This window comes from Eucalyptus grandis, chromosome 10, assembly GCF_016545825.1.
Source record: "Eucalyptus grandis isolate ANBG69807.140 chromosome 10, ASM1654582v1, whole genome shotgun sequence".
Taxonomy (NCBI): Eukaryota; Viridiplantae; Streptophyta; class Magnoliopsida; order Myrtales; family Myrtaceae; genus Eucalyptus; species Eucalyptus grandis.
In genome coordinates this window covers 5,171,822-5,185,358 of record NC_052621.1, presented here as the reverse complement: position 1 = coordinate 5,185,358, position 13,537 = coordinate 5,171,822, and the positions used below count along the sequence as shown (strand labels likewise).

General features: G+C 35.5%; 1 protein-coding gene across 1 annotated transcript; it reads right to left on the bottom strand.

Annotated features, from left to right (window-relative positions):
* Positions 1-8,212: 8,212 nt before the first annotated feature.
* Positions 8,213-10,488, bottom strand: LOC104423430 (NAC domain-containing protein 90). The gene is made up of 3 exons (XM_010035923.3): positions 10,294-10,488; positions 9,818-10,128; positions 8,213-8,612 (listed from the first exon to the last, which is right to left on the bottom strand). Exons 1-3 carry the CDS (start codon positions 10,451-10,453, stop codon positions 8,361-8,363), a joined length of 723 nt encoding a protein of 240 aa, XP_010034225.1. The 5' UTR covers positions 10,454-10,488; the 3' UTR covers positions 8,213-8,360.
* Positions 10,489-13,537: the final 3,049 nt, after the last annotated feature.

The window sequence follows — 13,537 nt, the reverse complement described above, 5'->3', positions numbered from 1 at the left end:
TCTAAAAAAGGGCCCAGAGTGTCATTGTTTTCTCAAATAAGGGTATGGAGTAGATTTTGTTTCAAATAAGGGCTTGAAGTAGCCATGCTTGTTTCAAATAATGGCTTGATTTCGTCGTTCATCGGCCGACTAAATTTTCCTACCAGTCAAGGATGTTTTCGTTCAAAATTTCTTTTCCTTTTTCTCTTTTTGTTTTTGGGTGTCGGCTAATGGCCGTTATTAGAGGCTAATGAGGGCTCGGTGACCCTCACTGGTCGTTAGGAAGGGTTGGCAAGGGCTCGACGACCTTGCTAGTAGCTAAGAAGGGTTGGCGAGGGCCTGCAAGCCTTCGTTGGCCATTGGCAAGGGTTGTCAAGCCCTCGCTTGGGGTTGGCGAGGGTTGACCTCACGGACGGCCGTGAGGGGCAGCCTCCCCTTGGGCAAGGGTCACCTTGCCTGTGGCTGACGTGGGTGGCCCTCGCCCAACCTGTTGTGGGCATTGTCGATGGCCGACTGACCATCGGCAAAGACAAAGAAGAAGAACCAAGAAAAAGGAAAGAGAAAGGAAAAAAGAAAAAAAAAAGAAGAAAAAAGGGAAAATGGTAAATGACGAAAATACCCCTGGCCTTGGAAAGTCAAGCCCTTATTTGAAACAGATATAATCATTTCAGGCTCTTATTTGAAATAGACATAACTATTTCAGGCCCTTATTTGAAATAAGATTCACTTCGAATCCTTATTTGAGAAAGTGATGGCATTTCAGATCTTATTTGAAAGAAGGTCCACTTCGAGTTCTCATTTTAGACCGGTTATCTTGCGTGATTTGCCAACTTTTCTACAATTAAATTATCAACAAGCTTTATATTCCTGGCTCTCATTTAAGAGAAAATTTATTCACTTTTCTATTGAGTTACTAGTTTTATTTGTCTTGCTCACTAACCTTTTTTACAATTAAGTTATTGCCAAGTTTTGCACATGTAACACTTACTTGAGTTAGCTACTAGCAATTATTTGTTTTTTTTTTGGTAAAAGGTAATAAATATATTAAGGAAGAGCCAAATGTACAAAAGATCTTGATACCAGGAACTTGCACTCCAAATGTAGGAACAAAAGAAGTGGAAGGGTGACGAGATGTAAAAGCCGCAAAAGACGGCACAAACACTACAACAACAAGACCAAATGAAGCACGGCTAGGTCAACCGGCTACCAAACACAACAAATGTGAGGAGGAGGCCACTGTCAGATCGAACTACCTACGGGTCCCCAGTGAAAATAATCGGGTCTAGGCCCCAACTTCTCTGCAACCTTCTGTTTATGAAATTATCTTTGATGTTTAAAGGTGATAGCCTTGTCTCGGACCACTTTGAAGAGGTGATTCTTCATGGCCAGAATTGAGAGAGGCTGGTCTCTAAAGATGATGTTATTCCTGTTTTTCCAAATAATATGACAAAGCGCGCCAAAGGAAAAACGAGCTAGCAATTATTTGTTTATATTTTATAAATTACCAAATGCTCTTATCTTTTACAAAATAAAAAATGTATCTTTTATCAACTTGTTTGTATTATTCTTACCAACCTCTTAAATTTGGCAACTGTTATAATAAATTTTCGACCAAAAAAAACCTGTTATATTAAATTGCCAATTTATGCAACTTACCAACTCTTTTATTGATAAAGTATTTAATAGAAAATTTGTTGAATTAAAAAAATGTTGAAAACTAATTAAAATGAGAGTTAGCAACCATAATTAGTTGATAACTTAAACGGAAAAAAAAGTTGATAGTTCACTTAAGTTAAAGTTAGTAATTTATCTAAGAATTGATAAATTTAACGTGTATTTAAGAACGATAAATAAAGTTAGTAAAAAAAATGGTAATTAAAAACATTAAGTAATACAAATGAATGTTGTAACCTAAAATTAGTTGGTAATTTCATCAGAGAAAAGCCGATAAGTCACTCTAATTAAGTTGGGAAATTTTTATGAAGAGTTAGTTAATTTAAGCCATTACTAAGAAATACAACTAAAACTTTGTAGATAATAAGCAAAGTTGGCAAATTAGAAAAAAAAAACATATGAATAAACATCAATACGTAACTTAGAAGAGAGTTGCTAACCTGGAAGAAGTTAGTAACTGTAAGGGCTTCCTAAGCAATGCAAATAAGAGTTGGCAGCTCAATATAAAAGTTTTTTTTTGGGTAAAATGTAAGATATATATTGAGGAAGGGCCAAATGTACAAAAGATTTCGTCACTAGGAATTTTCACTCCAAATGTAGGAACAAAAGGAGTGGAATGTAAAAGCCGCAAAACACGGCACAACCACTACAACGCTCAATATAAAAGTTGGTGAATTAGAAAACAATTAATCGTTGGTAAATAAATAAAATAGGAATCTATAATCCAAAGCTAGTTGGTAATTCATTATAATTTAGGTTGGTACTTTTATATAAGATTTGGTAAGTTCAAAATCTTGGTAAAATTTGCTGATGTACTTGATTTCTGCCTCGCAGTAGATTGACACTCTGCTTCATGCCAGAGATTATTCGGAGCATCTGCCTCATGAGGAAGATTATTTCCACTACTGTTCTATTTTACGCTGCTCGTCATTATTGATGATGGCTTCTCTTAATATTTTTTCCAATGCAGGTAATTTGATGAAGTGGATGGTGAGCGAGAACTCGTGGAGGAGATGGTAATGAATAATACACTGGAATGCTATGACAATCTTCATTTGTTAAGTATTTAGTACTTCAAACCATAAGAAGATCTTGCTTCAAAAAAAAAAAAAAAAAAAAAAAACCATAAGAAGATCAAGAAAGATCATGTACTGGGTCCTCTGTGGAATAAAGCTTCATTTTTTTTTCTTTTTTTCCTGACTTTGTAATTACGCCTGTCTAGTAGAACTTCTAAATGGTGCGTAAGTTGTTGCTCTCTTGCTCATGACAAGGCCGCTGACTTTTACTCTAACTCCTTGATCTCTTTACGCTTCTTCTAGCATCTGATCTGAGGGAGTTAGTTCAGAAATTGCTCAGGCAAGCAAATAGGTGATATCTATTGTAACATCCCGGGTCTCCACTATACACTAAATCCTCACGGTTTTGTTCCTCTCGGGACAGCCCATACTATTCCAAGAAAACACGTATGTACAGTTAAAGGGACCTAAGCCTTATAAGTTAGCTCAGGACTCCCTCCTTAAGCAATGTGGGACAAGAGAGGGACTCATTTCTTGCGCACGTCCGAGGACCGTCGCTCGGGCCATTGTCTTGCCAACGTTCGATATGAGGACAGGTTCACAGAAAGAGGGGAACCTAATATGCGGTTGCTCTCACATTCAGGTATATAATAAACTACAGGACCAAAAAGCCTTGTGAGGATTCTCTGCAAATGAACTATTTTCACAGGATTGCATGTATTAAAGTTAAGGTAGTATAACTGCCGCCGAAAACCTATAGGTAAACATTTTTAGGTAGAGGAAAAAATTGAGCCGTCAATAAATGATACCGGTGGTATATGGAAACTCTGCTCCTTGAATTCAAATGATCTATTACGTCCGTGAACAAAAATAATCTGAAATTCGAGAGATATAGAGCATCAAACCCAGTTCCGCCGGTATAGTGCCTCAGTAGTTTTCGGTTTACGGATGGGCTAACGTCATCCATGTAAATTAGCCTTTTGCCTGTTGGCCTATGAACCTTCCTCTGATCCTTTCGACATTCTGCAATCAACTCTGACGCGCATGACTAGTATGGCTCTAGTTCAACTTATCAACCTACAGAAGATGCTGCTTTAATCAAGCGGGAAAGAAGTATACAATGTAAATTAACTCGACTGCCTTAATTCAGACACCTCCAGGAAACTGTGGGGTCTACTAGCCGGTTCTGTGATGCACAATGTTGACTGTTCGAAGTGCTGTGTTATGTGATTTTGTTTAGTTTATAAAAGAAGTGCTTTAGCCATCTCTGCGTTCTACCATTCAATATCTTCACTTCTCTTGCTTTGGTTTACTTTTTTCTTTCCCTTGACTGTTGTTTGCCCTATTGGGTCGGCCAAACGGTTAAACCTCAACAGTGGAATATCTGGAAGGAAGTCCTGCCGAGATGTGGTTTATGTTCATGCTCAAACAAGACAATTTCATGCGACCCTCGCCAGACTTGGTAAGGGAAAAAAAAAGGAAAAAGAAGAAGAAAAAATTCATTTTTTTTATAAAAATTTATCAATATCAACACTAGCCATTCTATGTGACACTATCGGTGTCTGCATTAGCAATTTATGGTTCAAATTTCCTTGACGGACTCAATTGATAAAACATGAAAATGTTTAGGACTCAATTGGTATAATTGAAAGGTTTATGAGTTAATTGATTAAACTATAAAATTTTCACAACGTTGTAATATCATGGAACTTGTTAAGGAAACAGAAACTTATAAGGTGACTGATGAATTATTGACATAAGTGAAAGTTTAGATTAAGTAATTGACTTCAAATATATCTGTCATCAATTCAATGATGTTTATGGAATTTACTAATTTACTTCAACTTTATAAGAAAAATAAAGTCGGGTCTTTACTTCCTTTCCAAGACATTGAAAGGATTTCACTTTCTAAATATTAAATTCATTTTGTCATGACTTCTTTTGGGTAAACGGTCGTGAAATAATCCAAGGGGGCTTCTTTTCCCCCTGTTGTCTTCATTGGAGTTTCTCTCCTTGTTCCTTGGATTTTACGGGGAGACCCCTAGGATAAACTCCCATACCCGGTGGTTAATCCCACATGGGCTTGGGGGAGTAGTTTAAGGACCTACTCAGGTCTGAGGTTAGGAATCATTAAAAGGAAGCTTTTTAATCCAAGTAAAACTTTCCGGTCAACATAGAATAACAATAAGGATAAAGCTAAAATTGATGCGCTCATGACCACTTTCTATAATGAAGAAACACGTCATTATCGACCTGCCGACTTTTGAATCTTAACTGATCCACGAACAACTTATTGGAATTACTTTGCCTCTTCTATTTAATTCCATTCAGGATATTTTTATCACACTATTATAAGTTGGGATGTTTTATGACATAAAAAAGGTTTGTGGTATTTTTATCAGAATGGGTAAGTTTAGGGTTTTTACTTATACAAAAAAAGAAAAATCAGATATTTGTGTTACAATGGGCATAATTTGGGATTTTTTTTTGTGATATTAACCATGAAAAAAGGATAATAATTAGTAAGTAATTCAAATAAGAGAACTAAATAAAAATGGTAACTAGCTCAAATAAGAGTTAGTGATGCACAACTAGTATTAAGTCACTAAAAAAAAATTGTTAAGTTCATATAAAAGTTGGTAAAAAATATAACATAATATTCATTTGCATATTGTGCTAATTTTATAATGATGAAGATAAGTTACCGATAAATTATCAAAAAATTAGGTCATCGCTAATTGTCCTAAGGATTTATCAATTCTTCCTTGAGGTGTTTAGTGACAGATAAGTTAATGTCGACATAGAGATAAAAGTCTTACCAATGAACGAAAATTCATCTTGTTAGCTTGATCATGATAGGATGTCGACAGTCTTTTCTAACGACGGCTAATTGCTCGTCACTAAGGGTCTATTTTGCAACTGGTCAAACAACACCCAATTCTATTAATTTGTTTCTAAGAATAAAAAAAGAATAGAAATCCATTTGGTAATTTTTTTGTTTTTGAGAACAAAATTTGGAACAGAATCAAGGAGCAAAAAAAAGTTGCTTCTTTATTCTCGACAACTATTTTAGAATCAAGACAACCCAAATTTATTTTTTCTCTTTTCTCTTCTTTTTTTTCTTCTTCTTTCTCTCTTCTTCTTTCACCATCGCCAGTCATTGACAACCGGTTGGGCAAGATCCAACGAGCTCGCTAGAGGCTCGGCCTTGCCAAGATTGGGTGAGGCTTGACTAATGAGGTGCGGCCTCGACAGGGATTGGCAATGTCTCGGCGAGGTCGCCGGCCCTCATTTGGTTTCACCAGTCATCTCGAGGTCAGCGACTAGCCAAAGCTTGAAAAAGAAGAGAAAGGAAAAAAGAAGAAGAAAAAAATGATAAAATTATTAAAGAATTAAAAGAAAATGGTTTGGATTAGAAATTTTGAATGTCGTATCAAATGCAATTCTATTCCGGCAATAGAAATTTTGGACAGTTATCAAACATCTTTAAATGTTTAGAAATTTTTCTGGGGAATATAATAGAAAAAAATAATTTCTGATCATAAATTATTCTCGGGAACAGAATGATTACTAAACAGATTCTAATTGGCACAATTTTTTGTTATTGTTGTAAATAGTCCACCAGTATATATCAATCTTGCTCACGAATACTGGAATTCACGATCAAGACCAATGGCATTTCCCAAAGAGATTTTTTTTCGTTGGTTTAAAAAAGATTGATGATTAGATAACATTTGCCATAATATCATGGCCATGTTGAGCAAGGCAAAATGCCTTGTCTAACGAATTCTGTTTTAGTAGATTTGCAAAGTAGGTCCATAAGATTATAACTTTCATACCGAAAGAAATTATGCCGCAAGTCCAATTCCATGGAGGATCATCCGTCCAACCGCCTGAGAGGAGAAACTGATCCCGTCAAATGATGTTCGTTCTTTGACTTTACCGATAATCATATTCCATGAAACTAGATATGCCGTATCTGAAAACTGTTTAAAATGTCGGAAGTGAAAGATACGTATTGAACTGAAGTTTCACAGAAGTTTCCTATGCCTCATAGAAAAACTTCATCGCTTGGAAGCCGAAGCCAGGCACGAAGTCGACGAATTGGTGATAGATTTGGCTTTGTCAATTGTCTGAGGTAATTTTCTAGACTCTCTATACATATAATGCTCGGAAAACACGAGGAAAACTCCATCGACGTCTTGAAGATAGTGGGAAGACAGTTGCTTCGGGGAAATTTAACTTGCCATAATATTTGAGCTCGAAAGTCGCTTTAGGGATAGAGACGAGTTCGATTTTAAGAATCCTTTCTCTAGCAATAAAAAGTAGCCGAAGCTGCAGTACTCTAATCGCTGTATGCAGTAGGACAAATACCAAAAACATACCTCACTTTTCACCCAGCGAGCAACCACTTACACAACTCTACTTTTAAAAATATCAAGTACATACCTAAATTTTACTTTTGGAGACCATTTACGATCATGTGGTTTCTTTTAAAAAAACACATCCCCAAAATCCCAAGCTTTCACAACCGCAAAAATGCACTCAAAATCAATTGAAAACCAAACAATGGAAATATAAGCAATATGCTAAAATGAGCCTACAAGGAGGGTGTAATTTGGTCTTTCAAATGTGGGTTTCTGATTAAAGATGAGTGGATGATATTTGCAGAAATTGAGGTATGTAAATGGTCATTGAATAAGTGAGGTATATTTTTGATAGATCTCCTATATACTACTAACGAAAGACCATTAAAGACTTTGGGGAAAGTGGAAGCATCGTTTGGTGAACAAAATTTTGGTAAGTGGACGGCCACCTGGAGGACTTATTTGGAATAAGTGAGCCAGAAATGAAGATAATTAAGGCCATCTCAAGAAGCCAAATCGGAATGAAGCGACATGAAGTCAGTGACTTAAGAGATTTCATTTTTCTTGAAGGGAGGAAAGGACATTGAAAATAGATCTTACACTTAAATAATGCATCCAAGCTTTTATCTATGTACACCTGTTTATTTTCTGATGAGCATTATATTAATGGTAAGCTATGTCGTCCACTGTAGTATTATGCATTACAGTGGTACCCGCTTCAGCACTGTTAATAGCAACTTGTAAATTTTCTCTGCAAAGGAAGGAATTCAACTAAGGAAGATGCATGCAAGTTTTTGAGATAGAAAAAGTAGAAAAAAATGGAAAGATAATTCTTGTTTGGTGAGTGTTTAGGGTTTTCTTGTCCTGTAGGGAGACATCTCGTCTCTTCATATCTGTTCTTACGCGACTACTATAATTAGGGATTTGGATGGTGAGAGTTTGTTCTTGATTCTCACCAGTAATTTTTCAAGATCACATAGTGAAAGAAATCCTCCTTTGCCCATGGATATAGTTAAATGTCAAACTACGTAAGTACATAGTTGGTTTTTGCTGTTACTCATTCGAAGTTTTGAATAGAAATAATGGATCTTGATCGAGACGTATGGAGCATACATATCTATACAAGCACACTTAGCAGTACAGCAAATCGAAAAAAAAAAAAAAGCTGATAAAATCGATAGTAGAAATAATGGATCTTGATCGAGACGTTCTATTATTCTCTTGTATATGCACTTAATTTGAGGATATTAACCCTTTTTCCATCGGGATTTCTATTGCTCCATGGATGAGATCCATACATAAACTGGATTTTCTAAGGACTCTGCTAAAACCAATTGAGTTGTTCCCAATCCCATATAGGTTCTTCTATATCCATACTTGTCGTCTCCATGTCACTAGAAATTCCGGCATAATTTTCTACCACTGGCCTTGATGATGATGCCGATCCACCGCTGGTGCCGCCACCATGTCCACCTAGTATTGTTTCTCCAGCCATCAACTCTGGTGGCCGGCGATCAAATGCTCGAGAGCTCCCGGACACAATGTATACTCGGCACAATGCAAATTCTTGCCTCAACTACAACGTTTCAAGGGGAAAAACATGAAAAACAAATTTGTAGCACCCAGAGAAAGATATGAGAAGATGAATGGCGCTAATTCTTAATAAGGGCTTTAGTTCAAAATTCATCCTTTCAAACCTCTAATAGGTGGGTCATTAATGTGAACATCAATTGCTTGCAAACTTAATTACAAAAAATTTGGGTGACATCCATGAGCATAATTGCTTGGTGGTCTTGGGCCTTTGTCACTCCAAAAGTTAGTTTAAGAGGTGAGGTTTTGCGTCACACTTATAAACCAATTACCAGCCCCTTTCACAACTTGATGGGGGACAATCTCAATAATCTCCTCCTCACACATCGGGCCTAGGTTGGAGGTGTAATAATCAGTAACTCTCTCGCGTGACCTTTTTTTGTCATAATATTTCTAATATGATCCCATATTCAGTTTAATACTATCCGCATTGAGTTTCATTGCTGCTTTATTATCCTCATCAAATTCTGATGACTATGGTTACTGTCTAATTTAAAGATAACTATTTTGATGGGAGACGTTATCTATAAGGTTTTGAATAGGTATATAGATAGGTCATCTAAGCCAAACCCTCTCGTTACTCTCATTATTTTGACCGGATAACACACCATCAATGTCGAGATGGCAATTGGCTAGAAGTGCCTATTTTCAACAGAATTTTACATGTTTTTACATTCGATCTTGATAATTAGGATCTTGGTTTTTCTCAAATTTCTAACATTTTTTGGTCCAGATTTGTTGGCAAACCTAAACTTTGATACTAGTGTTAGGTGGTTTGGGTCTCTCTCACCTCAAAAGCCAACTCAATAGGAGATGTTTTCCTTCATGCTTATAAACCAACCACCAGTCATTTCCACAACTTAATGTGGGATAACCTCAACAATACTTCTTGGTCAGAATATTGGTTCCTCCAGTCAAGATGAAGAAAAATGTGACTCATCTAACAAAGTCCAAAGTTGAATTGCATTGACTAAAAAAAGAGATGACAGTGTATGGATGATTACTCTTTATAGTTTAGTTATTTATATAAAAAATATATATAAATATATATAAAGTCATTAATCGATCAAGTAATGCATGCTTGTGTAAATAATGTTTTCCACCGCCTGATATTTCTAACAAAAGTTCAAGACTGATCACGCAATTAACTAAAACGAAGATCGAATTCAAATAGTTCAAGCACTCGCTTACCCTAAACTTGGGCATACTAGAACTTGCGGAATTGGAATTGGGAGGTGAGATTATTTCTGCGGCTCTGTACTCATTCAATTTCCATTTGGTTTTTGTTCCTGTTGGAGCTTTTCCCACATAGAAGATCATGGACTTCTTCATCCCAATCACTTTGTTGTCTGATGAGTAGATGTAACCAGGCGACCCAGTCGCCTTCCAATAACCCATCGCCGTGCTTCTGCTCGGTCTCCCTCCTCTGGCTTCTCTCTCCTGCATCGGAGCGAAGAAGAACCACTGCTTTTTGTCTTCTCGGCACAGCTCTCCAGAAAGCTCTGCAGCGTTAAAGCACACAAAACACCATTAAAGAAAGCGATAACTTCACTTACAATTCGCGACAAGTTTGCACATTCATCAGAACCCGCGATTCCGTTTCAGTGACAATGAACAAGAAACATCGAGAAAGAAGAAATCCCATGCATAATTTCTTGTTCTTTTACCCGGGAGATTCCACGGCTCGGTGGCGTAAATGTCAAGGACTGGAATGATCCGGAGGAGCCGGTCTTGGAGCGAACCCTCGAGCTGCTTGTGCAAATAGAAAGAGATGAGCTCTTCCTCCGTTGGATAGAACCTGAAGCCTGTCGGATGATCCTCCATCATATTTCTCTATATCCTAGGTTTTTAAAGTGGGCGATGTGCTTTGTATGTATTTAACTTGGCACCAGAATTGGTAGCTTGTGTTTTAGAGAACATAATAGATCTGGACAAGGCCTATATATAGAGATGGACCACTTGGTCTCTAGAAAAGGAATTTGACGTGTGCAATGACATCAATAAGGAGGGTCCATAAAAAGAAAAAAGAAAAAAGATATTAAGTACATTTCATTTTAGTCTATTAAGGTCCATTTGAAGTGACGTTCTTTCGAAGTATTTTACTTTTAACATTTGAGAGTTGCTTTATTTGGTAATGAACACGTGTATGGATCTCTAATCATTTGAGCTTTCGTAGTTGAAATAATAACACAAATAGTTTCTGAACTTTGGCTCAATGTGCAGTATAATTTCCGAACTTCAATTTGTTTAATGTGATTCATAAACTATAACTCAATGTGCAATGTGATCTTCAAACCTTAATTAAAATAATGACATAAATAGATTACATCTCCTTTTGCTTTATAGAATATAAACTTTACGGAAAACTATTTTCAAAGAAATTTATGTTGAGATAGATGGTTTAAGTTTGTCGTATTTGGTTGTCTTTTGCATATAAGATAGAAGTTATATTCTGATTTATTTTTTTTGAAAAAAACACTTAAACAATTTTTTGGGAAAAAACAAACCTCAAGTAGAGCCCTGGGGATCTAGGTGCAGATGGTAAGGTCTCGGGGTGGGGAGGTTAAGTTGTATTTTGAAAAATGATTTCCGACTTTATAAAGAGCAAGTCATATTCTTGAATTTAAATACAAAGTTGATTATGAGAAGACTTTCAGTTGGTTCACTTTTTATGGGACTGAAATGCTAGGAAAAATAGGAAAATATTTTCTAACCATAGATTTTTTCACAAAACAAATTGAGTATTTATGTCGAAAATGGTGGCATTTTGCTTAAAGAGCCCTAATCAAATTGTGAATCAATATTGATATAGAATCGCCGCAAACACTCCACAGAAAGAGACGCAAAACTTAACCTGATGATTTCTACCACAGGCAATACTAGATGGATGATCAATGTGGAAATAACCCATCATCTAGAAATGTCAACGGATGATACTTTCCAGTTTCCATTGTCAGTCTACGAAATATATATTATATATATCCTTCTTCGGACATCGTGTTTATTTATCAGAAACATTCACGCGGCAAATCAGAAAAACAACTTGGAGACAGCAGGACAAAGAGAAACCGCAGATTATTCTTCGTCGCCATCCATGTATAGTCAACGTTGTCTTCATCGTTTCGCCAGCTAGCTCCGAAACCCTAATTTTTCATGCAATAATCTCAGTACATTTAGTCAGTTTCGGCGGCGGGGACATCCATCTAAATGTTCCCACTGGCGATAGCTATATCCTACGATCTTCCAAAAAGCTAAGACGTGAACACTCGTCGTACTATAAGTCGTTTTGGGCGGCGGCCAGAGATAGAAGTAGCGTTCAGATAGCGCTCCAATTAGATTTTGCCGACAAATAATTAGCACCGAATCTGGAAGAATATTTTGGTCAAAGTTTTTTCTTCTTCTGATCGGATAAAACTATTATGCCAACATTCTCAGGTTTAAATCTCATTAAAATATCCTTCATGCTATTCAGTGTGATATTCTACGCCAGGACCACGTTTTATTTTATTTTATTTTTACACTAGTGTGGGTTTCAGCTTACGAAAAATGAGTTTTAAGGAGTGGACCATCCTACTGTTCAATTTCAAAGAAAACGGAATTTTTTTCTGTGATCATATATTTTTAAAAGAGTTGGCACGTGTTAATAAACTGTTGGTAAAAAAAAATAAAGGTTAATATTCTGAAAAATCCCAAACTGGTACATCTGTGACAAATTTATCCCAAATTATTTTTTTGACTATAAAAAACTCCGACAAATTTACCCTGACTGACCATAAAAAACCATAAACTGGTATATTTATGACAAATTTATCCTAAACTAATTTATTTGACCGAAAAAAAATCCCAAACTGGTAAATTTATGACAAATATACCCTTCGCTAAATTTGATTAATACCACAAAAAAATTACAAAAATTGTAAACTATGACAAGTAGAGTGTAAAATCCCAACTTGATATACCAATCAACTGTTATGTGTCATTTAACTTAATAATTTGACAATAATATTTAACGAAAATTAACAGAGGGTAAATTTGTCACAAGTGTACCAGTTTGGGGTAAATTTGTCAAAGGTATACCAATTTGGGAGTTTTGGTGGTCAAAAAAATAGTTTGGGGTAAATTTGTTACTTATGTACCAGTTTGGAGTTTTTCAAGGTATTAACCCAAAAAATAAATTATTGGTCACTTGATTTTTTTTTTTTTTTTTTTGTGACTTGTTGGTAATTTATAGAAACTTACAATTACAAATATTTTTTTTTTTATAGTTTGCAAATTATTACTTTTCCTTTATTCTTCACTAATTTTAATTTTTCTTTCTTGCCCACTCTTCAAATGTAGTAATTCTTGTATGAATCTATCGATCTTTATTAAAGTGACTTACCAAATTTTTTCCTTTTGAAGTACCAACTCATTTTGGGTTAGCCAATTCTCATTGGAGTTACTTATAGATCATTTATATGGTTCTTTAGATTGATTGACTTCTATTGTGGTCTACCAACATTCTTTCTTGTAAATGTCTTAAATTATTGCTCTTATATGAATATACTGACATATATTTGTGTTACCAGCTTCTTTCCATGAGGTTATAAAGTAGTCTTAATTTATCAACCCTCATTTAAGTTACTTACTACAGTTTATTTTATTTTATTTTATTTTTATAACTTTATTAGCTATTTTGTGGAATTGCCATTTTTATTTCCCTACTTACCAGCATGTTAAATTTACCAACTGATTTTAGAAATTACCAATGTTAATTATAGCGATTATCAACTAGTTTTCTATTGCCATCTTATTTTACTAAGTTATTGATGTTTATTTGATTTTCTTTTAAATTACAAATATCTCTTAAATCTTAAAAAAAAAAAAAAAAAAAAAAAATCCTTATCTCTTACAAAATGTTATATTCCTTTC